Genomic DNA, 27,085 nt, shown 5'->3' with positions numbered 1-27,085 from the left:
AGTAAACAACAACACAGTAACGGTCCCATATTTGCAAAAATAATAACGAATATTCATAAGTGTTAAAATTCAAGCAGAAAAAAAACATTTCTCAAAATGTTAACAGTAGGAGTTCCTGCCATGGCACAGTGGGTTAAGAATCCGACTGCAGCAGCTCAGGTTGCTGCAGAGGCGCAAGTTCAACCCCCAGCCCAGGGCAGTGGGTTAAAGGACCCAGCGTTGCTGCAATGCAGGTTGCAGCTGCAGCATGGATTCAACCCCCAGCCCAGGGAATCTGCTACTCCGTGGGTGTGGCCATAAAAAAAAAAAAATGTTAACAGTAGTTCTCTGTACATGTTGATACTACAAGTAGATTTTGTGTTCCCATTGCCAATCTTCATTTTATAAATTTTTCCACAATCACCATGTATGACTTGCATAATTATTGTTAAAGTAATAACAAGACTAGTAATATGCTGAAAATCATTAAGCTCTTTTCTCCTTTTGAAGAGCATTAATATGCTGGTGCTTTTTCTCATTATGATGGAAGAAGCACCGTAGATTCCCATTAATGGAGAAAGATGTGGCTTGTCATCACCCTGAGGGACACTTTCAGTGGGATGACTACAGCTGCTATGACAACAAGGGGAGGATGTGATGTCACATAATGATCCAGTGACTGCGATGTCCCTGTCCCAATGCAGAGCTCTCACTGCCAGCTGGAAATCCAGCAGAGACCTCATTACGGGCATCTGTTCAGTAATTACTGCAAGTTTCCCCTCATCATGCGTCCAACCTTGAAAACAGCCCTACCGCAGAACGACCAACTCCTGATTCACAGAGGGCTTAATCTCCCCCTTCTGCAGGGCTCAGACGGACAGCCACCAGGTCAAGTGTTGGCACGTCAATAAATGCAGCCTTGATCAACAGGGCCCAGGAGGGAAGAAGCAGCCGGAGGATTTTCACTGAAGAAGATATAGAGCTTCACAGTACTTAACTAAGGAACCTTACATTGCATCTCCCTAGAATGTTTAAATATTGTCATTTCCATTAGAGAAAATTTAATACACCTCTAACCCACAGAAAGGAAGAGCAAATAGCCGTGATTACACAGCAAGCCAGAGAATCAATTGTAATATGAAAATGAAATAATGGGAGTTCCCATTAAGGCTCAGCAGTAACCAACCCAACCAGTATCGAACCAGGGTTCGATCCCTGGCCTCACTCAGTGGGTTAAGGATCCAGCGTTGCCGTGAGCTGTGGTGCAGGTCACAGACATGGCTTGGATCTGGCGTTGCCGTGGCTGTGGTTTAGGCCAGGAGGTGCCACTCCAATTTGAGCCCTAGGCTGGGAACTTCCATATGCCACAGGTGCAGCCCTAAAGTGCAAAAAAAAAAAAAGAATATAATGAATATGAAAATCCAAGACCCTGTTCACACAGTGGTCTGCACAGAGTAGGGGCCAACTGCTATATAGAAAGAGCTAGGCAGACCCAGTTTCAAGTCCCAACCCAATTACTTAATCTCCTGAGCCTCAGTTTCCTCACCTGTAAGCTGAGGATGACAATGAGTAAAAAGTGCCATTGAAAATTAAATGTAAAAGTCTGAGCCTAGTGCCTGGTACTCAAAAAAATGTCAGTGCTCCTGAAAATTTTTCACAGAAAATTAAACGGATAGGTTGATGAATTAATTGGTCTTGACTGGACCAAATGCAGTCTCCTAACTGGCCTCTCTCTCCAGCCACCCCTACTGAAACCATTCATCACAAACACATATTATGCTGTTAACACATCCATCTTCGCTGCCTAGAACATTCCCAAAATCTCTCCCCATCCATCCCATCCTCAACCTCATCCAGCTTAGTGATTCCCAAACAAAGTCACACATCAGAGTTAGAGAACTTTCTAAAAATGCACCTGCTCAGGCTTCATTCCATAACTACCGAATCAGAATTGCCAAGGCATGGGGCCCAGAAACCTTTAACAAGTTCCCCATTTGGTTTGGACACTGTCAGCCCTGCCCCTGCAGTATTTCAAAACCACTGAGGTAGCTAATTCCTACTTCTTTAAAACTTGGTTCAAGGCCTCTCATACACGGCTGGTGAGGTGGTTAAATGGTGCAACCAATTTGGAAAACAGTTTGGCAATTCCTCAAAAGTTAAATATTAGTTTATCATACAACCCAGCAACTCCACTGCTAGGAATCTACCCAAGAAAATAAAAACACACGTGCACATGAAGATGCGTCTGTGTATGTTTATAGCAGCATTTTCATATTAGTCAAAAAACAGAAACATGATTGTACAACTCTATACATTTACTAAAAATCATGAATTGTACTTTTTAAATGGGTGAATTTTATGGTACATAAATTGAATAAAACTGAATGGGAAGGGGGGAGGGGGAGGGACTAGGAAGACAAGGCAAGAAAAAACTGAATCCAAGCCTTTGCTGACTTCTGCAAGCAGTGAGACCTTCCCACCCTGGTGTTACCCTCATTCTTTACAAACCCCTCAAACAACACTTGGCCCAGGGATGTTATATTGTTAGTATCAGTCTCCCCACAAGCCCGTACACTTTTCAAGAATGAGATAATTATCTAATGTCTCCTCACATCTTCAGGGTAGTCAAAGGGCACCCACAAATGTTTGAAAGAGAATGAAGGCAGGAAGGAATGACGGATTGAGCTTTCTTTCCATTGAAATAAATTCTAAGAAATATCCTGGTCCTAAAACCTTCATATGCCATTGCCCTCCCAGCCCCCACATTCAAGGTCATGAATCCTCTTATTGCGAGGCTAAAAGGAGATCGTGGAGGTCCCAAAAGTGCTTTGAATTTTTAACCAAGACATGTGCCATAGGTGAAAGAAGGCCCTTCCTCTGACTTCTCCCATGCACCGTCAGGCTCACACACAACCATTTTAGCTTCAGATGCCCTGGATTCAAGTCCTGGGCTCTTTACTTCCCAGCACAAGAGTCTGTTTCCTCAGCAGCAAATGGGGAATTAAATGAGCTAGTGCTTTCAAAGCCCTCAGAACAATGCCCGGCAAATGGCAAATGCTCAACTATAGAGAGAGAGAGAGAATAAGCGTACATGGGGCTGGGTATGCGTGTGTGAGAGAGAGAGAGATGTGTGAGTGTAGAATTAGTGAGACAGCACTGCCCAAAGAAGCCATGCTCTTGAGATGCTCAGATAAGTTTCATCTGGCTCGCTGGGTATTCAGATTGGGGATACCGAGAAGAGCAGGAGAGAGGGCCTAGACACTAAGTTAGAGAGGGAGGGAGCTGAGTAATTTTAAATGCCCATGAATAAAATTAAGTTTTAAAATGCAGATAACAGAGCAACATGGTTGACCCCATTTAGCTATAAAACTGCAACAGAATATTATGTGTATTTCAGATAAAGAAAATATGGAAGCGGATTCACCTAAACATGAACAGAGGTCCTCTCTGGATAATGAGTTTTTCTTTCCTGAGCTCCTAAAATGAAAATGAATTATTTTTATAGGCAAATTAAATTAATAATCATCTTCATTTTGTTAAAAAAATGAATGAAATTATTAGGAAAATGAAGAGAGCCTCCAGCCCCCACAGACCACCTGCCTCTCTGGCAGCCTAAAAGTCTGTCTGGTTTGTTCTAAAGAGAGAATGGCTACTCCGAAGGATACAGGAAAGCACAGATGCAGAGGAGGAAGGGCGCACACACAGTAGTCACGCCTTATGACTCAACAGCAGAACAGTCAACAAACACCAACTCACCCCAGTACAGCCAGCACATGCTTCTGTGAACACAAACATGACTGCATCACTTCTGCTCAAAACACTTAGCTGCCTTCCACTGCTCTTGGGAAAAAGACCAAACCCTTTAGTTGGCCCCCAAAAACCTCCGTCCACCTCTCCAGCCTCTTCTCAATCCATACTCCACCTCTACCCACCCCCCAGGCGCAAGGCTTCGAGCGCTGTCCGCTCCATCTGGATGCTGGATGCTTCCCCATCTCGTCCTCCCACCGCCATTCCCCAGACGAGGTTCCAGGCCATTTTTGGGCACTTGCACAGCTCCCTGGTGGTTCCATCAGAGCACAGTTTACCACTAATATTTGTGGGTTCCGCTGGGCTAGTTGGTTTGACTCCCATTGTATCCCAAGTGCACCCACAGCTGGCATGGGCGAGGGAAGGGGATCCCCCATAAAGAAACGCCAAGAGAATGACAACCACATGGGCAGGCAGGGACACTGGGAAGTATGAGCCTAGAGAAAAGCAAAGCCCGAATTATGGAAGCCTGTGAGCCTTACTTGGGAATGCGGGCTTGATCCTGCAAACGATGGGGAGCTACTGGACGGTTCCACACTGCAGGGCAGCAGGATCAGGTGTGTGCTCCAACAGAACATTCTGGCTGTCGTGTCAAGGGGAGTTTGGAGGGGAGGCAAGTCGGGGAGGTAGAGATACCACTTGGAAATATTGCAACAGACTCGGTGAAAGAGAGGGGTTCTGAACTAAGGCAGAGGAGATGGTGGGGAAAGTAGGAATAGCAAAGAGCTTAGAGAAGAAAATCTACAGGAATTGATGACAAATTAGATGTGAGGACACAGGAAAAGGAATCTCAAATGGTTCCCAGGTTTCGGCTTCAGGTGCCCGAGTTTTCCAAAATGCGGAAACTGGATTGGGGTCATTGTTCTGCAACAAGGCATTTTGACTTCTTGAGGCCCCAGTTTCTCCACCTGTAAAACGAAGCTGCTCAGAGTTTGCTTGCAGGGTTACTGGTAGAATCAAATGAAGTGATATCTAGGAAAGCGCTCCACGAATCGTGAAGCCTCATTATTATCATCATCAACATGGGGGCCACAGCTTGCATAACGACTGCATGATCACCCCCAGAAACCAGCCTCCTTGGAAAAGTCGCCAAGACCAGCTTACAGTCTTACACAACTGGCCCGATTTCTGCATCTTTTAAACAGTATTCACTGTCTTAAATAGTTAGCCTCATGAATGACCCAGATGAGAAAGGAAGAAAAAGCATCTTGTTGGAAAACTGGGTTGCCCTGAGGCCTGGCAGATGGTTGGGATCTGGTTTGGCTCAGCGTCCTGCTGGTTCCCTCTTTAAGAGATGCTGGATTCCCCTTCAATACTTACTCACTAGACAAAATTCAAAAATCAAAAGTAACTTCTAATTCTTAAAAGATGACTCACTAGACACAATGAGCCTTTCTGGTAAATTGTAAACTAATGACTTTAAAATAGAAACCTATCCATTTTCCCACTGGCTGCCTAAACCCCACTGTGTTAATTTGGGATCCCTGCCCCCAGAAGTCAGAGTCAATCAATGCCAACTTTCTCCTGGGGCCTCTCAGAGAGATGAAGTTTCCAGAGGGCTGGAGGGTTCCCATACTTTGTATCACAGGTGAACATCTAATCCAGGGGTTCCCATCGTGGCGCGGCAGAAACGAATCTGACTAGGAAGCATGAGGTTGCAGGTTCGATCCCTGGCCTCACTCGGTGGGTCAAAGATCCGGCGTTACCATGAGCTGTGGTGTAGTTCGCAGGCACAGCTCAGATCCTGCATTGCTGCGGCTGTGACATAGGCTGACAGGTGTAGCTCCGATTCAACCCCTAGCCTGGGAACCTCCTTATGCTTCGAGTGTGGCCCTAAAAAGACAAAAAAATAGAAAATAAAAATAAATGGCATAATCAAATACAGATATTATTGTTCCCACGTAACAAGATTGAGAACAGTGAAGAGTGTAGTCAGAGATCTCACCAATGGTGAACATCAGAGCTCAGCAATTTAACTGCCGGTCTGTCCAAAAGTAAAGAAGGAGTATCGTTCCACTTTATACACTACAATAATTCTTTGAGATGACTCAGATAAGCAAGGTGTCTGATGAATAAAATATGTAATATGTAATTCAGCAGGTCCAACATAATATACCAACCCAAAAAAAAAATTGTTTTAAAGTTAAAAAAAAAAAAAAAACTGGAAGAGCACTGGACCTGAACCCTGAAGACCTGCACTGAAATCTCACTCACCAGTAACTACTCTACCTGTAACCTCACTTCTAAAAAATGAATTAGGAGTTCCCATTATGGCTCAGTGGGTTAGGAGCCCAACTAGTATCCATGAGGATGCAGGTTCAATTCCTGGACTCACTCAGTGGGTTAAAAGATCCGGCGTTGCCGTGAGCTGTGGTGTAGGTCGCAGACGTGGCTCGGATCCCTTGTTGCTGTGGTGGTGGTGTCGACTGGCAGCTGCCACTCCAATTTGACCCCTAGCCTTGGAACTTCCAATATGCCGTAGGAGTGGCCCTAAATTTAAAAAACAATAATAATAAAAGCTGAATTAGACCATCTTAAAGGCTAAACAAATGCTGGTTGTAACTAGTGATGCAAGTGCAGCATAGCTCATCCTTCTCTTACTTTCTTCGCTAAGCCCAGGGAGTCACACCGGAGCTACTCTATGCTGTGATCAAGAGAAAGCACACCCATCTGGAGAAGCAGAGAGAAGAGGCTGGAACTGGCACATCAGCTCACACCGCGTCCTCTCAGAGAAACAAAGCCTGGCAGCGGTGTTTGTGAACTAATATTCACTGAGTCCTGAGTGCTTTGGACTTTTCTGCCCTCCAAGAAGTAAAAACCAACTTCCAGGAGCAATGCTTCCAAGCCCCCTCACAGTCCCGTGGGGAAGGCCTGGTTCTCAGGCTAAGCTCCCTCCACACGCCAGGGTCTGCCCGCCAAAGAGCACCGGAAGTGCCATCCGGCGCTCCCCACAGCAGCTGGCACCACTTACTCAGACCCAGCTGGAAATACTCAGCTGGGGTGAGGCGGGCGCTCCAGATCCCCAGCCTGATCGGAAATCCTACACTAAAACAAAGACAGCCTTGCAGCCCTGCCAGCCCAGCGGCTGCGACAGGAGAGGCTGGTCAGGCAGGAGCCGTGGGAGGCAGCCAGGGGGCAGGCTGGTGAGCGCCAGCCAGGGAAGCAGCTGCGGGTCTGGGAGGCTTGCCCGCTCCCTGATTTCAGAGCTTCTCCATCATCACAACCAACAGCTACCAATTACTGGGCACCCAGCGGGTGCTGGGTTCTTACATTCCTCATCCTCTAGAACTCTCCCAACGCCACAGAAAAGGAACAGTCATCCCCGTTTACAAGGGAGAACTGAGGCTCAAAGAGATTAACGATCCTTCCCACAATCGCAGGGACCGGAAGTGACAGGGCTGGGTCTCGAACCCAGTCTTCTGCACCACTTTCCACCCCAGGTAACAACCTGGCTAGGAGAGCTAACCACCCAAAAAGGGCCTGGCACTTAGGGACTCTGCAAAGCCCTCACAAGTGACACAGTAAGCCCTCAAAGATAATAATCCGGTTGAGAAGATGGGAAAATGTGTAGGTCCACCATGGATTCATCAAGAGCAATGGTACAGCATTAGGATTCCATGCCCAGGAACACACAAAAGTGAATGCCTTTTGGCAGGAAGGGCCAATTTTGAACAACAGAAAGCAGATGGCCAAGGTTATCCTTACAGCTCTTCAAGGAATAGCATAAATGGGTGTTTGATCAAACAGGACTCAGAGGTGGTTATTATTAACTTCGTTACTAGTAATATTATTACGGGTATGTATTATGAATATTATAATAATACGGAAGTATATTATAACAAACATTTATATAGGACTTATTATGCACCAGGTGCTGTTCAGAGTGCTTAATGTACATTAACTCCTTTAGGAGTTCCCGTCGTGGTGCCGCGGAAATGAATCTGACCAGGAACCATGAGGTTGCAGGTTCAATCCCTGGCCTTGCTCAGTGGGTGAAGGATCTGGCGTTGCTGTGAGCTGTGGTGCAGGTCACAGACGCAGCTCGGATCTGGCGTGGCTGTGGCTGTGGCGTTGGCTGGCAGCTGTAGCTCCGATTCGACCCCTAGCCTGGGAACCTCCATATGCCGCGAGTGTAGCCCTAAAAAGCAAAAAAAAAAAAAAAAAAAAATACATTAACTCCTTTAATCCTCCAACACCCTAGGAGACAGGTAATACAATTATCTGCATTTAACGAATGAACACATCGAGATACAGAACAGTCAAGCAACTTGTCCAAGATCACAATGACCACCCAGCTACGAAACTGCAAAGCCGAAATTCAAACAAGGTGGTCAAACTCCGGAATCCACGCTCTTAATCTCTATTCATGTTGCCTCCAGAATACAGTAAGCACTTTTATTAAGCGTGACCCATGCTGGGTGCTTCCGCTATTATCTATTTTCACATGTATTGTTCATCACAAACAAATCTAGTCATAGGAATTGAAGCCTTAAAGGCTTCCTGTCCCATCAGAATGGAGCCAACCCTGCAGGCAAGCAGAAACCACTGGAAATCCCCACCCAGTTCCCCTCCCCCCGTTTCCCACTGGGAATTGATATCAAAAGGTAAACTGGCTGGAGGATTTAGCCTCACATTGACTTCATCTTTGGCTACAGCTCAGGGGCCACCAAACTGCACTGTGAGTACAGCCAATTATCATACAAAGTTGTATACACAATAGCGAGTTGACTTGCTTCAAGCATAATTTCAGGTCTTTGCTGGTCTGGTATCCAATGTGCCTCTGTGTTGCTCAGCACTCTGCAAATTTCTTTCACCAGGAATCCCTGGAGGGCCTCACTGAGCCAGCCCCCCGCACCTCCCAGCTCTGAGAAAGCTACGGTGGTCTTCGGGACCCCAAGGCTCACCACCTGTCCAGAGGGGCAGGAACCACAGAGATTTCTGTACCCAACCAGCTCATGTACAGAGAAACTGTCACCCGTGGTAAGTGACCTGCCCAGGATTAAAGAGAAAGTTAGTAAGGAACTAACTTTTTTTTTTTTTTTTTTTTGTCTTTTTGTCATTTCTTGGGCCGCTCCCACGGCATATAGAGTTTTCCAGGCCAAGGGTCGAATCGGAGCTGTAGCCGCCAGCCTATGCCAGAGCCACAGCAACGGGGGATCCAAGCCGCGTCTGCGACCTACACCACAGCTCATGGCAACGCCGGATCCTTAACCCACTGAGCAAGGCCAGGGATTGAACCCGCAACTTCATGGTTCCTAGTCGGATTCGTTAACCACTGAGCCATGACAGGTACTCCAAGGAACTAACTCTAACTTTCAGTCCTGAGTCTGGTATGTGTGTTTCATTACACTGTGCATTTTTCCCGCTGTGGTCCCCTGGCCCTTCTACTGCGCCCACTTAAGTGCTACATTCAGAAAATGTTTATTAACTCCCAGTAATAACAGTGCTGTAGACTGACTGTGTCTCCTCGAAGTTCATACGTTGAACCCAATCCCCAACTGAGATGGTATTAGATGGTGGGGCCTTTGAAAGGTAATTAGGTCATGAGGATGGAGCCCCACAAAAGAGACCCCACAAAGCTCCTTCACCCCTGCGGCCACGTGAGGATACAGTCAGAAGACAGCCTTCGATGAACCAGGAAGCAGGCCCTCACCAGACACCACACCTGCTGGTGTCTTTCCAGTCTCCAGAGAGGTGAGAAATCCACGTCCGTTAAGCCACCCAATCTATTACCTGGTATCGTGTTACAGGAGCCTGACGGACTAAGAGAATGCCTAGGAGCTCTCCTTGCATCGTCTCACTTAATTGTCCAACTCAGCAAGGTAGATACTATTTATTATGTCCATTTTACAACTAAGACACTAAACTTGGCCATGAGATGCCACCTCTGCAGATCACGACAAATGACAGATGAGGTTCAGAATCTGTGAGTGTCTAACACCAGAGCTTGTTAAATTCTGGACTCTCCCAGTTCCAATTTAACCATCCTGGTCCCCTTTTCCTTCTGTGTCCCAGGCCCGACCCCTAAGCCAAGTTCAGAAGCTCATTCCTGCAGTGTTGTTCTCCCCACCACCCCCAGCTTCCCCATGGCCCCAAGTGGACTCTGCCCGTTGCTCTACTAGGTCTGTGGAGGCTTGGCAGACATGCCAGGGCCACCATCCAGGGCCCTGGGGGGGGTGCATCAGTCCATGGGAGGACAGGAGGGTGCCCAGTGCCCACCCTGCTCTTGTTCCCATCTGGTGTCAGGGGCCAGGATGCAGCACAGTTGTACAGGGTTGCCTGGTGGCAACTTCTGCACCTGCACAGAGCAGTGCTGACCCACCTCTGCACCTGCCCCGAGCACACCCGCAAACCCTCAGGATCACACGACCGACCCCCACCCACTCCCAGCCAGAGCCTGCCGTGATCAGAGCATAATTTCAGGCAAAGGGAAGAGGTGCTGAGCAAACATTCACAGTGGACAGCCAGGCACCGGGCACAGAGCTTCACTTCCCTGGCCAGGTCCACCCATGAGGAAGTGTCACTAGCCACATCTATCCTGAGAAGGAAATTGAGGCCCAGAGACACCAACTCACCTGGCCAGCACAGGAAGCCTTTGTGTGACCCCAAAGGCTCTCTCAGGGGTTCCCACTACAAATGCCGCCTCTCAGCTGACAAACATCCCTAAAACCATGCACTCCAATTGCTGGTTGACAACCAGAACCCTGTCGTGACAGCCTCATTCCTGACAGCCTCGTTCCTCAAGCCTCCCCTTGTTGAAGTGCAAATACTGTGAAAGGGGGAGCACGACTTGTAACCACTATTAAGTCTTCCCTAATAACAAAGGCATTTTAAGGGCAAACAATTTTTTTCATGCATAACTTAACTGGAGCCTCACCACAGCCCGGTAGCTAAGGATCACACACCCCATCCTACCTATGAGAAACGGAAGCTCGGATGCAGAAGCGGGGAGGGTGACGGGGGAGGTCAGAGTAGAGCCCCCAAGTCCCAGTCTATGTGACCCCTCAGGTCACAGGCCACCTCAGCTCACTCTGCTCCAGCCTTCCCAGAGATGTGAGGAGGGGGAGGAGGAGGAGCGGAAGGAGGGCAACAGGCGCTGGGAGGAGGCTGCAGAATAGTTCCCCTCGGATCTTTCCTCATTTCTTGCACCATCGCCCACATCCAAGCAGACAATACCCAAAGGTCTTGCCTTGCCCTGGACAAACTAGCAGGCAGACTAGACACTGGGCCGGGAGCCCTAAGCCCATGTGGACAGAGGAAGTCCTCAGCCATATGTACCAAGAGAGCCTGGGAGCCTCTATGCCTGGGCTGGAGGGGGGGTCACACCCCCAGCGTGGGCAGCCCCGGGCCTCGGCCACCCACAGAGCCCTGCCCATCCCAGAACCCCTATGAGAGGCGCATTTGCCAGCAGAGCTCCCCACTTAGCAAGGGTTCCCAGGGCTGGGGAGTCCCAGGGTGGAACAGGGAACCCTCGCTCCCAGGCCCTTGGGCCTCTGATTGGCGTCTAGGGGCCCTTTGTTTTTCCTCCTCTGAGACAACCCCACAGAGAGAAACACGGGGGCAAGGGAGCCAGTGGCAGTTGCTACAAGAAACACATCCCTCTGTTAGCAACACCTCTTCAGTTACAGGCCTAGAATTTTCCACAACAGCACCAGGTTCATTTTGGAAGGAAACAGCTTCTTTTCCATACACTCCGCCAACTCCACACCCTCCAAGCCCACAGCGTCACCCTCTTCCTTCTGACACCCTAGCGGTCATCACCAACAGAAGTGGGGACGGGGCCCCGCGCCGTGTTCTCATCTATAAAATGAGGGATGAGAAGCACCGAGAGAGCACGAGGGAAGCCCCTCAAGTGGTTCAGAGAAAAAAGTGCCTTCGTTTTCGGCAGACATACTTCACTTTGGGGGAAAGGCGGGTGTTGTATTTCACACAGCCTCATGGAGAAAGTCAGGGTCTGCGAAGCCACTTAACCCCAAAAAGATAACCAAACCCCAAAAGACAAGGAAAGTTCTTCTGGAAAACAATGATACAGCAACGCCCCACCACAACCACTCACTGCATAATCAAATGCTGCATCCAAGTACCTCAGCCCAGTTAAATTACACTTGAACTGGTATATATGGCCTTCGATTAATGCTAATCATTGTAACCAACAGCTACAATCATAAATTCAATCGCTTCCTAGAGATGGAACCCTCAGATCCTGAAGGCTGATGACGGTGCTTTCTGGATGGGGCGCAAGTTCAACCCCATGGTCTTGGTTCTAAGACCTCTTGACTACATACCTGATTTCATGACCTGAGAAAATCATACAAAGGGGACACAAAACCCATTTGTCCTGGGGCACGGGAGAGCACAAGACTGAAGACCGAACAGGTGGCCCTGGTGGGAGGCGGATTAACGAGCCTTTTTTTTTTTTGCCATTTCTTGGGTCGCTGCTGCGACATATGGAGGTTCCCAGGCTAGGGGTTGAATCGGAGCTGTTGCTGCCGGCCTACGCCACAGCCACAGCAACTCGGGATCGGAGCCGCATCTGCGACCTACATCACAGTTCATGGCGATGCTGGATCCTTAACCCACTAAGCAAGACCAAGGATCAAACCCGCAACCTCATGGTTCCAGGTCGGATTTGTTAACCACTGAGCCACAACGGGAACTCCTAACGAGCTTTGTTTCATCAACCTGATCTTCCTCCCAGGAGCAGCTGCCCCCACCTGTGACAACAGTCCATCTTTTTCAGGTTTTGCCCCAGCCTACCTGGCAACCCCCCTGATCTGTCCTCATCGGGATGACAGGCTGGTACCAAAGCTCGGGTAGAAATAAAGTCCCCCTAGAGGACACGGCATGGCTGGGACAAACCCTGGCCCACAGAGTCAGGGCAGATGTGGTCTGAACCCAACTCTGCCGCTTCCTAGCTTGTGACTTCCGGCAGATTACTTCCTCTTGGAGTCTCAGGAGTTTCTTCTCCTAAAATGGGCACTAGGACTGATATTCTTCAGAGTTGTTGTGAGAAGTGATCAAAGAAGCTGAGTAAGGCACCCAACTCAGTGCCTGGCCCACACCCGACAGCTATGCATGGAAAATGGCAGGGTCTGTTCTCAGTGCAGACTTGACCGTCAGTGTCCCAGAGTCTCTGCAGCCAGGGCGTAGTGAGGTCAGGAGCCCCAGGCTTCCACGTCAGAGGGGACCTTCACGGGGTTTCTCCATGGGAATGTCATGGGCTTTTAGAGCAACGCCTCCCCGGGCAAGACTGTCCCTCACACTGCAGAACACTTAACTCCTCTGATGTCTGCTCACTGTCTGTAGAGCCTGTCCCCAGCCCCTCAGAACTCAGCTACTACACGTGCACCACATTTGCCCAAACGTCTGGGGAGCATCACCCCAGTGGAGAACCATAGCTGAAACCTCCTGCCAGTCTGAACCAGAAGCGGACGCCTTCCCTGAGCCCCGAAATGTCCATTCATTAGAGAGAAGTTCTGCCAGGAGCCCTCCAAGGAAACATGACCTTGCCACAGGGGTGGGTCATGCCTCTCCCTCTGCAGAACCCCTCAGACCTCCACTGTCCTCAGAAGCCTCCTCTGGTAAGAATCTGGAATCACCAGGACTGTAACATAAATTCCTTTCGTAAAGTTCTTTGACCTGGAAATTCTGCATAATGAACAGACTGGAAGAGAAGGTGATTCCTGATGACAGAATGTCAGACACCTGGAAAAGGAGCGATCTGGGCACCAGGATCTCTTCAGGAGTCTTCGCGCACATGGTAAGAGGAGGACTGTCCACCTGCGCCACCCCGCTGAAACCATGGGACCAGCCGGCAACCAACTGCATGTCCTCAAAGCAAGTCCTAACCGCCACGCAGTGACACTGCAGGAAAAGAAGGCCCCCTACTTAGAAGAAAATGCCATATAAGACGCATGATAGACGGCACTTTTGCAAATCATACATACGCCACACAGAGACACACATGTCCATGTGTGTACATACTGTATATTATTGACACGTGTTAATTATATAATTATTACGATTCATATATAGTGTGCTGTGTAATTATTATACAATGACTATAATTATATATTATGTATAATTAATGTATTGACTGTGTGTATAATTAACATATGTTATGTACATTAAGAGTACAGTTGACTCCTGAACAATTCAGGGGTTAGGATTAGTTGAAAAGCTGCATCGTAACCAACTGTCAGCCCTTCCTATATGTGATTCCTCCGAATCCCGAATTCCACGTCCACGGATTCAACCAGCTGTGGACCGCGTCATACTGTAGTATTTACTGTTGAAAAAAAATGTGTGTATAGGTGGACCTGTGCAGTTCAAACCATGTTGTTCAAGGGTCAACCGTACTTGCAAATTAAAAATAAATGATGGGAGCGTTCCCACCGTGGCTCAGCAGGTTATTTTTTTTTTTTTTTTTTTTTTTTTTTTTTTTTTTTTTTTTTTTTTTTTGTCTTTTTGTCTTTTGTTGTTGTTGTTGTTGTTGCTATCTCTTGGGCCGCTCCCGCGGCATATGGAGGTTCCCAGGCTAGGGGTTGAATCGGAGCTGTAGCCACCGGCCTACGCCAGAGCCACAGCAACACGGGATCCGAGCCGCGTCTGCAACCTACACCACAGCTCACGGCAACGCCGGATCATTAACCCACTGAGCAAGGGCAGGGACCGAACCCGCAACCTCATGGTTCCTAGTCGGATTCGTTAACCACTGCGCCACGACGGGAACTCCCTCAGCAGGTTATGAACCCAACTAATATCCGTGAGGATGAGGGTTGGATCCCTGGCCTTGCTCAGTGGGTCAAGGATCTGGTGTTGCCATGAGCTGTGGTGTAGGTCGCAGATGTGGCTGGGATCCTGTGTGGTGTGGCTGTGGTGTAGGCCGGCAGCTGTAGCTCCAATTCCACCCCTGGTCTGGGAACCTCCATATGCCATGGGTGTGGCCCTAAAAGCAGGCAGGGGGCTGGGAGGGGGTGGAGAAAAATAAGTAAATAAAAATTATGAAATCCCCCAATGGAAAAACATACAGGCAAAGGGCATAAAAAGGCAATTTCAGGGAGGTCCCGTCGTGGCGCAGTGGTTAACAAATCCGACTAGGAACCATGAGGTTGCGGGTTCAGTCCCCCGGCCTTGACCAGTGGGCTAAGGATCCGGCGTTGCTGTGAGCTGTGGTGTAGGTTGCAGACACGGCTCGGATCCAGCGTTGCTGTGGCCCTGGTGTAGGCGGGTGGCTACAGCTCCGATTCGACCCCTAGCCTGGGAACCTCCTTACACCATGGGAGCGGCCCTAGAAAAGGTAAAAAGACAAAAAAAAAAAAAAAAAAAAAAAAAAAAGCAATTTCACAAAAGAAATGAAATCGCATGTGGAATTAAGATACTACCTTCCACCTCGCGAACCAACAACTCTTTAAAAATTATAGTGTCCGTATTCATAAGAGTGTGTGGGCACCTGTGTGGGAGCGGGAGTTGGTATTTCCAGAGAGGAGTTAAACAGTGTATTTTAAAATCCCTAAAAACATGCTAGTCTTGGACCAAGCAATTGTACTTTGAGAAATATATTCTCAAAAGTATTAACAGTGTACTCAAAGATCTAGTATTTTCTTCACTGTCTATTATGGTGAAAATTAAAAGCAACCCAAATAGCCAACAATAGAAGATTTTTTTAAGTAAAAATTTTATCTATAACATGAATCAAGGCTACTATGATATTAAATAACATTGCCAAATATTTTCTTTTTAAAAATTATGTATATACAAAAAAGTACTAGAAGTATGTACAGGAAATATTAATAATGTTTAGCATTGGGTGATAAAATTACAAATGATTTTCGTCTTTCTTTTTAGTTATTTGTGTTGCTAAAATGTCTATATTGGCCAAAGATTTCTAAAATGTCTCTTACAGCACTTCAGAGTTTCTGCTTTGTAAAATGTTATGTATGAACACATTACATCGCCCCAAGAGTACAAATTCCTTGAATACCAGGTTCTAAGTCTGATTTATCTTCATAAACTCCCCATGATATTAGCTTAGGGCGCTGAATAATTACAACAATTACCATTTATTGAATGTTTGCCATGTGGCAGGCATTGTACTAAATTGTATCATTTAATACAGTAAAATTCAATAAGCTTTCATTGAAGGATGAGGCAGATGGAAAGGAGCGAATGAATAAACACCCAAAGATCAGAAACAAGCTGGCAGCGCTCACACCCGGAAGTCACCCACTCACTTCTGAGGTCCCTTCTGACCAACCAACCACACCGATGGGCCAGACAATTTCCTCTAGCGAGGATGCGAGCAAAAAGAGAGAAGGCGTTAGGTGGGGTGGGCCACACTATAAACGTCGGTTTTAGACGCCACACGTTTTGGAAGCTAAGATTTCACAGGGAACTGCCCAGTAAAACTTAAAAATCCTTTGGAAGCTTTCTCACCAAAATCAAGAAAACGAATATTAACATGGCAATGACCTTGTAATGAATCACTTTTGACCATGACGACATTCAATCCATCCCTACAAAAATTCCCAGGCACCTACCATCACCATTAGAGGGGAAGATAAATCAGACATAGTCTCAGCCTTAAGAAGTGTGTAATGCAAAGAAGACAACGAAAAGGTGCTGAGAAAACAGTGATTCAAGGCTGGGTGTGAGCTCTCACAGAGGCCTAGGAGGCTAAGAGGAATGCAGGGGGAGAAATGCTCTCTGATGGGGAAGGAGAGCAGAGGATGATCAGTGAGAGCTAGGATAGACAAGATTTCTCATTGCACAGTTGGGGGAACGGCACTCCTGGCTGAGGGAACAGCCTGAACAAAGGCTCTGAGAGGTGGGATGTGGGCAGACGCAAGCGATCGTGAGTGTGTGGAAGAAACAGGTTTGAAGTGACAGTTGAGGCAAGAAAGTCAAGTTCAAGCCAGAATGGAGAACCTTGGGAAACAGCAAAGGAGTTTAGACTTAATTCTGGAAGTGACTTATTCAGTCCATGGCCCAAGATTTCTGCTCACTAGAAGGAGCAAAAGCGGTCCAGGAGTTCCTGCTGTGGCTCAGGGGTAACAAACTGACCAGTATCCAAGAGGACAGGGGTTCAATCCCTGGACTCATTCAGTAGGTTAAGGATCCAGCGTGGCCATGAGCTTCAGTGTAGGTCATCAACTCGGGTCAGATCTGACATTGCTGTGGCTGTGGTGTAGGCAGGCAGCTATAGCTCCAATTCGATCCCTAGCCTGGGAACTTCCCTATGCTGCGGATGTGGCTCTAAAAAGGCAAAAGAAAACAAAAAAAGTAGTCCAGAGATGACCTCTCCATCAGCCCCTCCTTGCCTCTGGCAAATTCCTGCTACACCTCCAAAAAGCACATTAACATAGCCCTCATTTTCAAAGGCTCTGGGGTGAAGTTCAGATTTAATGCCATAGTGACCTGAGCACGCAGAAGCAGAAATATTGGAGCATCCCTTTGGCACCTGGCTCTGCCCTGCCCTTCTCCAAACTCTGATATTCCAGAGAGGAGCCCCCCTGACCTTGCCTATCTCCTGGAAAGATGAGGAAGGAGGCAATCATGGACCAGTCGATTCGAAACAGTACACAGCATGAAACCAGTAGTAAGAGCCCCAAGAACGGATCTCTTCAAATTCAACTTCTAGAGGACAGCCCTGCGGTCCTTCTCCCTCTAATAGCCATGAAGATACTACCCCTGGCCCTCTCCAATACCCCTCTTGGTAAAGGGTTTGGGGAGCAAAGACAACCAAAAGCCACTGGGAGCCCAGAGGCCAGGACAGGAGACAGATTTTTCTCGAATATTTTAGTAACGTGATACATCCCTCTCTGGATCCTCTTCTTCTTTCTTCTTCTTCTTCCTCCTCCCCCCCTTCTTCTTTTTCTCTCTCTCTCCCCCTCTTTTTCTGCTTTATCTTTCCTCTCTTTCCCTCCCTCCTCCTTCCCCCCTTTCTCGCTCTCCTAGTGTCCCTTCCTCCTTGTTTCAACTTTTGTAGAAACTAGCCTTCGCTCTCTCTCTGAATCTGTCTCTGTGTCGTCTCTCTCAGCCTCTGCATCTCTCCTGTTTCTGTCACTGTCTCTATGACTGACACTCCCATGTCTCTCAATTAGTCTCTGTCTTGGCATCTCCTTCTTTGTATTTCTGAGCTGGTGTCTAGATGTTTCCATTAATGTCTCTGTCTAGATGTCTGTCGCTCTGTCATTCTCTCTCTGTGTCTCTGTCTTAGCGTCTGTCATGCCTTTGTCGCTCTCTGACATCCCTCTCCCGGTATTTCTGCCTCCATCTCTCTCTCTCTCTCTATCTATCTCTCTGTCTCCATCCCTGTCTCTCTCCCGCCTCTCCTGGCTTACATGACTAAAATCGCACAGAGAGGAAATGGAACAGTTCACAAAGCTGTGACCCTAAAAATTGGCTTCAGGAGGATGCTGGGTTACAGCGGCGGGAGGGGCGCCGCGGGGAGAGCGCTGGGCACGGCGGCCCGGCCACACTTGCCACTTTCCCGCCCCAGTCGCAGCTCCCCGGGTTTCCCCTCCTGGCGAGCGCCTCGCGGCCCAGCCTAACCCTGGCCGCCCCCGCCCCTCGCCTAGAAAAGACCCTCGCCGCCACCAGAATCGGAGTTTGCCCAAGCCAGGAGTCGGACAGAGGATGCAAAGTTCTCACCGATGGTGAAGCTGTAGCCATCGATGCTGAAAGTGGCGCTCCGGCATTTTTTGAAGCCCTCTTTCCTGCTGCTGGCGTCCGTCATGGCTCGGCCGGCGGCGTCCCGGGGTCCCCGCGGCGGAGCGCACAGCCCCGCGCTCGGCTGCGTCCCCTCCCCCGGCGCGCCGCGCGCTGTCCCCGCTGGTCCGCCGCTCGCTGCAAAGCGGAGCGCGCCGGCTGCAAGCGCCGCGACCGCGAAGTCGACGAACGCGCTAGGCACACGGCGGAGCCAGCGAGCCTCGCAGCTGCCCCATCTCCAGGGCCAGGTTCCAGATACGACGAGAAGAATGCTCAGAAAGGGAGGCGACGCGCATCCGTGCGTGCGTTTGTGTGTGTGTGTGTGTGTGTGTGTGTGTGTGTGCGCGCGGGCTGGTGGGTAGGTGGGTGGGTGCTGAAATCCCCGTCTTTGCCACCCTACTCCCTGGGAGCCTCTGAAGCCAGTGCGCTCCAGGCACGTCTGTTTTCTCTCTCAGCTTCGCCCTCCTCTCTCTGGAGGCTGGTGGGGTTTGGGGACCCAAGGGAATGGTTAAGATTTGGCGTCGTACTTATTCTAGATGTTTTCTCTGGCAGGCAGGAGAGCTTCCAAAAAGCACATCAACAGATGGAAAAGCAAACATCTAAACCGCTTAGATGCTGCCAAAAGTTTGCTCCAAACAAGGAAGTCGGGGAAAATCGCCACGCCCACTTCCTCCCTGCAGCTGTCCCCTTAAGTAGCCTGAAGCCCTGATAAGATTACTTCTCAGCAGGGTCTGACCAGAAGATATTTATCAAAGTAACCCACATTTGTGGCTAAGGGCTTTCTCACAGAGGCTCTAAGATGTTCAAGTTCTAATCCATTCCAACGGCTTGTCTGAGCTCCTTTCCAATTTGGTTTCGCCCAACAGAGACCCTAGGAGGCGTGTTGCCAAGTAGAGATTCCTGGGATTTGTGGAGGTGGGAGATAATTTAACCAATCTGACAGCAAACCTTATAAAAGAGGAAACTGAGGTCGACAGGGGTTTGACTAAGATCCTACAGATAGAGTGACAGCGTTTAGACACAGGAGTTTCAAAACTTTATGACACCAAACCACTCCAGTACCTGAGATGACTGAGTTAGGTGAGGTTTGGACAGGGAAAATCACTCCCTCCAACCAGCAAGTCATTGCTAAGCATTTGCAGTTGCACTGTTCCAAATCGGGTCACGGAGCTCATGTAAGGAGACCAGAGCTTGAGTCCCTGGGTGGAGTCTACCCAGTGTAACATGTGAAATGACAGTGCTATGCTTAGGGGACTATGATTTCTTAACCTCATTTGTTGTGATGGAATTTGACACAATTACCAAACACGTGTCAATGTTAACAGAGTCAATCAGGTATATTCCTAATTTGTTCTGAGTTTAGAGAGCACTGGATTCACATGACTTCAGACTATAAAATTAGAACCCTTCTCCCCAAAAAAAGGGTGTATATACACACATGTGCAGTATTCTACATGCAATTTCAATGAACCCATAAAACCTTCAAGCCCAGTGGAACCCAGACTAATGATGTCTCAGAAACTGACTCCTTTTCAATTTACCGTATGTTTTTAGAGAAATGGATTTTTTTTTAATGTCAGATGTAGTTGGAACTTTCATTATAAATCTTCTCTGAGAAGACCAGAATCACACTCACATTAAGACTTTTCTCAGGTCAATGGCAAGATTACCTTATCCAAAAGGCAACGGGTGTCACAGACCACGTGTTACACAGAATGGCACATCTCAAGGCTTGGGAGTCAGGGGGGTGCTTCAAACCCTGAGGCATTCCTTGAGCCTGGAACCAGTTACAACATGAAAGCGTGAAAAAAGGCTCTAGAGACAGACAGACTTGGGTCTGAAATCTGGCTTCACCCCTTCAGAGCTAAATGACCTTGAACAAGATGCTAGACCTCCCTGAGTCTTGCTTTCCTCATCTTACAGTGAGGATTAAGTGAGAGTAAAGCTTAGGCATGCAGCAGGCATTTAGTTACTGCAATCACCAGGCGAATCCCAAGTTTCATTATGAGGACATGGTGGAAAATTCTTCTTCATAACAATAATATATTTTTGCTATTATTATCATTACTTTATATGTAAAATGTTTATATTTAATATATAGAACTTATTTTTAATATAAACCCCCCAAAGTTTCTTATTCTCACTTCCCTGCTTGTCCCACCTTTAGCAGAAGCATATACCTTCTTTTGTGTCAGTAATAGTCTCCTATGGCAAGTTATCAAGAAAAAAATCCTAATGCAATAGAAAATTTTCCTTGAGGGAGTGAAATTAAAACTTGGTATTTAATCGCTCTTAGCAGAAAAGCTTTTTGAAATATAATCTATAAAAATAATAACAATGTGATCATTTATATGTCCCCTAAAGATTGGTAAAAATAACTTGCCTGAACAATTAGAACTGTTTTTAAACTGCTTCTCCCCAGAATCATTCTCTCTCCCTGGTTTTAGAGATTGTACACCTACAGAACCACTGAATGCACTGCTTCAAGTGCAGAGTCTTAAAGCAGCCTTCTCAGTGTGGGGCTCTTACACCAAACCAAGTGAAGTCAATGCTGACATTACATAAGCCAAGGAAGAATGAGTTCAAGACTAAGATCAAAAGAAGCATTGTTTTTGCTTATTACTCTTTCAGAAATGCTCCTTTAAGAATGCCTGCAGGGGAGTTCCCGTCGGGGTGCAGTGGTTAACAAATCCAACTAGGAACCATGAGGTTGTGGTTCCATCCCCAGCCTTGCTCAGTGGGTTAAGGATCCAGCGTTGCCATGAGCTGTGGTGTAGGTCGCAGACGCGGCTCAGATCTGGTGTGGCTGTGGCTGTGGTGTAGGCCAGCGGCTACGGCTCCAATGAGACCCCTAGCCTGGGAACGTCCATATGTCATGGGTTTGGCCCTAAAAAGACAAAAAGACAAAATAAATAAATAAATAAATAAATAAACAAAGAATGGCTTTAACACTTTTAAGTGATTAAAAAAAAAATCAAAAGAAGAACATGTCCTGTGACATGTTAAAACTATATGAAATTCAAATTTCAGTGTCTACAAATAAAGTTTTATTGGAACATAGCTATACTCATTTACATATTGTGTATGGCTGCTTTCATAGGCAAAGTTGAATAGTCGTGTCGGAGACCATGGCCTGCAAAGACAAAAATATTTGCTCTCTAATACAGAAAATGTGTGCTAACTCCTAGATTATAGTAAATATCTTATACTTGTCCAGGCTTGAATAACTTCCTAGTTTTATTGTTCTTACTTTAAAATAAGTTTGGAAAAAAATCCCAGTATTTAATTACTGGAATGGATTCTAACAAGGAAAGTACAGCAACAAATGAATGAAAGAGAAAGGGAAAGAAACAATAAACATAATAATAGCTTGATCCAAGTGATTAGTCAAGTTAAAATTAACTTCTCCCAAGAAAATGCATGCCCCTGATTTCAACCCAAGAAAGCAGAATAGGAACTGAACTTGGTACCTAAATCAGTTCATAGCTATGGATCAAATAATGTCCTTCAAAATATAACAAATATATAAGGAAAAATAAAAACCTGGCGGGATAATCCTCTGACTTCAGTGCTAATATCGTGTCCTTTGATACTCCCTGTGAAGGCACTGATAACTGATTCTATATAAGAGAAAGAGTGTCAATGGCAAATACTTATTGTTGATTGATTTTGAAACCTTTAGAGTAAGATGAAACTGTAGGTAGCATATGTTATCAAAAAGTCAGCTAAGAAAATAATTTTTCTTTTTCTTTTTTTTGTCTTTTTGATATTTCTTGGGTCGCTCCCACAGCATATGGAGGTTCCCAGGCTAGGGGTCTAATTGGAACTGTAGCCGCCAGCCTACACCACAGCCACAGCAACGCAGGATCTGAGCCGAGTCTGCGACCTACACCACAGCTCACCGCAACGCCGGATCCTTAACCCACTGAGTGAGGCCGGGGATGGAACCCGCAACCTCATGGTTCCTAGTCAGATTCGTTAACCACTGTGGCACAACAGGAACTCCTAAGAAAATAACTTTTTATTGCTCATACTAAAGGGAAGATTGCTCCTCAGCACTACCTTGATGCATTTCAGCCATTCTCAGATTGGAAACTGTCTACCACTTGGAATTCTCCCGAGAGTCAGCAGCCCGAGAATTGTAAACCCAAATTGCCCCCCCTGTAAAAGCACTATTCATACCCCCTTGGGGACACACACTGGACTGACAACCACTTCAAATTTTGGGGAGGACCCTCCTGCATTCACATAATCACAGAAATGGCGACAGGCAATGAAGTTTTTGAACTGCAACCTTGCTCTTCCGGCTGCATATGGTATAATCCAAGTAAAGCTAATGAGTCCATTCGCTGGGAATAGGGATTGTAAGAGCTGAAGAGAAAATTCCAGTACATTCCAGGCCCAGTTCCAGCCTGTACCTAAAAATCAGCTCTCCCAAATTTTATGAGATGCCCTAGGACCTTATACTAGCCTGGGAACCATCCTTCTGTTGCTTGCAACCATGAGTCCGACCTAAACCATCAAACATGCTCCCTTCAAGAAGAGATAGAGAGAAAGAAAAGATAAACAGAGAAACAGTGAAATTAAACTATCATTACTGCATGCCACAATTTAGGCATTGTGCTAACTAAAAAAACAATCCCTGCCTTTGAGGACTTTACAAGAAGACAAAGTTGCTAAACAATCTCTGGATTCAGGGGCTCCAAATAAGAAAGCAGTCTTAGAAAGTCTACATCATGGAGTTCCCGTGGTGGCATAGCGGAAATGAACCCGACTAGGAACCATGAGGTTGCGGGTTCGATCCCTGGCCTTGCTCAGTGGGTTAAGGATCTGGCGTTGCCGTGAGCTGTGGGGTAGGTTGCAGACGCGGCTCGGATCCAGCGTTGCTGTGGCTGTGGCATAGGCTGGTGGCAACAGCTCCAATTAGACCCCTAGCCTGGGAACCTCCATATGGCATGGGTGTGGCCCTCAAAAAAAAAAAAGACAAAAGACAAAAAGAAAAAGAAAAAAAAGAAAGTCTACATCTGTGGAAGCAACTCTTCAGCTGTCACTGACATCCTTCTGTGTTTCATTTTGCTTCTATCTTATTGCTTCCCTAGAGCCTGTTCTTTATTTCTTTTTTTTCTCATTTAATTAGGCCCTGGGATGGCAGCTACTATCTAAATAAACAGAGAGAATAAAAAGCAAAGTGCCTACACACTCGAGGGTCAGAGAAAGTTCCCAGAAAGATGCCTCGAAGGCCCTAGTGGAGATTACAGACTTCTATTTGCACAGTAAGGTGATTTTTCTTTGTAATAGGGATGGCCTCCATCAATTTTTCAACTTTTTTTCTAAGTTTACATATTATTAGCGTCTGTGAAAGTGACTATTTTTTTTTGTGCCCGCCTTCAGTGTCTCAAAAATTCCTACTGTGTCTCAAAAAATATTAGCTGAGGGACTCCCAGACCAATGCTTTCCCCATAACATCAGGAGAAAATTAAAGTAAATTAAATTTCTTTCTTGCACTAAGAATTTAGGGAGACTTTTCCAATAGCCTTTGCAGTGAGGAGATTTTGAGAACTGCAGACACTCTCCAGCAGGAGTGGGGAGACCAAAATGACAGTCTTAAATTTACTTTTTATAATCCAGAATATTCTTCCCTCTCAGCCCACTTGGTTTGCCTAGAGACCTCCTTCTTAGTCTTCAAGTCTCCCCTGATGTCCCAGGTCCCTCCAGAAGCATTTCCTGCCTGTCCTTTCTAGAGGGAGATGGACACTCCACTGCCAGCCTTCCCTGGACCCCATTCCTCATCTCCACCCTTGAACCATCACACTGGACTCACCCTGCTTGTTTGCATGCTGGTCATCCCACAAGAATGGAGCTGCTGGTAGCAAGGATAGGTCTTCCCTCCCAGCCCCAACACAGTACCCGGCACAAAGCGGGCTCTCGCCGGAACAATTGATTAATTAAGGAATGAACACAGATGTGCGTACAACCCTGCACAGCCAGGAGGTAATGGATGTGACCAGGGCAGGACAGTCACTTCTCAGTCGTTCTCTCTCTCCACTCACCCTCTATCTCTGGAGCCAGCTCATAATAAATAGGTTAACAACATTTAAAACTAATAAATGAGGAGTTCCCTTGTGGCACAGTAGGTTAAGGATCTGGCATTGTCACTGCAGCAGCTCAGGTCACTGTTGTGATGTGGGTTCAATCCCTGGCCCAGGAACTTCCACGTGCCACTGGTGTGGCCAAAAAAACCAAAAACTAATAAATGAAAAGCTCCTCTATTCACTATCCATGTGTCTTTGAGCAAGTTGCTCAGCCTCTCTGAATCTCAGTTTTTCTTCTGTAAGATGGAGATACCTATCCGACAGGGAATATGTGAGTTATAATGAGATAATGTATGTTAAAAATTTACCTTGAACATAAGCTTAAGGTAAATTTTTGTTTTTTGTGGGTTTTTTTTTTTTTTTTTTTTTTTTGGTCTTTTGAGGGCTGCATGCACAGCGTATGGAGGTTCCCAGGCGAGGGGTCGAATCGGAGCTGTAACTGCTGGCCTACACCACAGCCACAGCATTGCAGGATCCAAGCCACATCTGCGACCTACGCCACAGCTCACAGCAATGCGAGATCCTTAACCCACTGAGCAAGGCCAGGGATCGAACCCCCCTCGTGGATACTAGTTGGGTTTGTTAGCCACCGAGCCACAACTGGAACTCCAGAGTTTGAGGTAAATTTTTAACATAAACCATCTATGGGAGTTGGCTCCAGGACCCCTTCAGATACCAAAATCCTCAGGTGCTGAAGTCCCTTATATAAAATGTCATCGCATTTGCATGTAACTGACATACGGTCCCATATACTCTAAATCATCTCTCAAATTCTTATCATACCGAATACAATACAAATGTTATGTAAATAGTTGCTGGAGTATGGCAAATTCAAATTCTGATTTGGGGAACTTTCTGGCATTTTTTTTTTCAAATATTTTCAATCCATGGTTGGTGGGACCCATGGAAGTGGAACCCGCAGATGCGGGGGCACCTGTTGTATCTCCGGCTGCTGAAACAATAGCAGAGCAAGATGTGATGGCCAGACGAAGCTCCTGAAGTAAGAGCAGGAGGAGTAGGAGCACGGGATGGGGCCAGGGTCTTGACAGAACCTGTCACCCTGATATAATCAGACTGGCTTCTTATTAAGAAGCCTCCAACTAGAGATGCAGCGAACAAGCCAGAGAACAGGCATTTGGATGTTTCATTTTTCACGCACACTTTGACAGGTTAGAGAGCGCATGTGAGGAACAGGGGGAGTGATGGCTCGTTTTATGGGTCGATTTGGCAAAGCCACGGGGTACCCAGCTATGTGGTCAGATATTCTGGGTGTTTCGGTGAGGATTTTTTTCCACGGGATGAGATTAACATTCCAATCAGTGGACTGTGAGGAAAGCGGATTATCCTCCATAATGTGGGTGAGCTTCATCCAATCAGGTGAAGATCTCGCTGCAAAAAAGACTGACGCGGCCCCCTGGCAAGAAGGAATTCTCCCAACAGACAGTCTCTGCCCTCAAACTGCAGCTGTCGGGGTCTCCAGCCTGTCAACACACCCTGCAGATTTTTGGACTCGCCAAATGAGCTAAATCCTTAAACTTAGTGCTCTCTGGAAAGAAAGAGAGATAAATAAAATAGGTAGGTTAGATAGATAGATAGATAGACAGACAGACAGACAGACAGACAAACTATTGGTTCTGTTTCTCTGCGGAACCCTGACTAATACAAAAGTAATAAGACAGAAGCTGGAGAAGATGGGAAATGGACCCTAGTGGCCATGACGTAGCTTAAGAGGACCCAAAAGTAAGAGACCCTGTGGGGGCCATATTCGACACGACAAGGAAGGTCTGAATGCCAAGGACAGTTTGAGAAAAGTGGCGTGAGCTCAAGAAGCCCTCAGCCCAGGATGACAGTCCATGGTGAGCTGGCTCTTGGCTCATAAAAGTGTTTCTCTCCATGGATGTGATGGTGCTTCTTGGCCCAAGCAACCCTGGGGCACTTGACAACTCCAGAGGACCCCTCTTGGCTGCCTCAGTTTCCTCATCTGCCTTTCAGTTCATATACTTCTCCCCATAATGAAATGATGAGAATCGTCCTGAATTCACATTTCAAGAAGTGAAATTTTCAATACTCCCTCCCTGGTAAGTCTGAAAGGAAAGGTGAGCCTTGACCAGCAGCTTTCTCCCCTCCACCTTCCTGCAGCCACTGGCTGTTCTCCCTGGGGAGACCCTTAAACCTGAGTCAGAAGCTCTGGGTGACAATACCGGGGCTGCCAGATATGTGACTACGGACAAGTGGCTTAATTGTCCTGAGTCTCACTTTCTCCTCTTGTAAAACAGGCATAATCAGGCCTCCCTTGCAGGGCCTTATAAATGCACAAGTTATAAGTGGAAGTGCCTTCAAAAAGACCTTTGAAAGCAGGGACCATGTTTATTCACTTGTTTGACACCTTGCATGATGCCTGACATATAAATCACCATTAGAGGAGTTCCCACCGTGGCGCAGTGGTTAACGAATCCGACTAGGAACAATGAGGTTGCGGGTTCGATCCCTGGCCTTGC

At 47.0% G+C, this 27,085-nt stretch overlaps 1 protein-coding gene across 11 annotated transcripts in view; it reads right to left on the bottom strand.

Moving 5' to 3' along the window:
• Positions 1 to 27,085, bottom strand: part of PDE1C (phosphodiesterase 1C) — a 609,477-nt gene that overhangs the window by 486,669 nt on the left and 95,723 nt on the right. For 4 of the 11 annotated variants that reach the window (XM_021079208.2, XM_085005896.1, XM_085005898.1 and 1 more), the window contains exon 1: positions 18,439 to 18,910. The exons of the other annotated variants lie outside the window; for them this stretch is intronic. In XM_021079208.2, the coding sequence (XP_020934867.2) occupies positions 18,439 to 18,523 (85 nt within the window). In that variant the 5' untranslated portion in view covers positions 18,524 to 18,910. Of the gene's footprint in view, positions 1 to 18,438; positions 18,911 to 27,085 lie in introns of those variants that run through there. 11 annotated transcript variants of the gene reach the window in all.

Source organism: Sus scrofa, chromosome 18, assembly GCF_054392235.1.
Source record: "Sus scrofa isolate SSC_HxYL_T2T_F1_AM1 chromosome 18, Sscrofa_HxYL_maternal_Yorkshire_Landrace_v2.0, whole genome shotgun sequence".
NCBI classification, from domain to species: domain Eukaryota; kingdom Metazoa; phylum Chordata; class Mammalia; order Artiodactyla; family Suidae; genus Sus; species Sus scrofa.
This window is presented reverse-complemented; position numbering and strand designations above follow the sequence as displayed.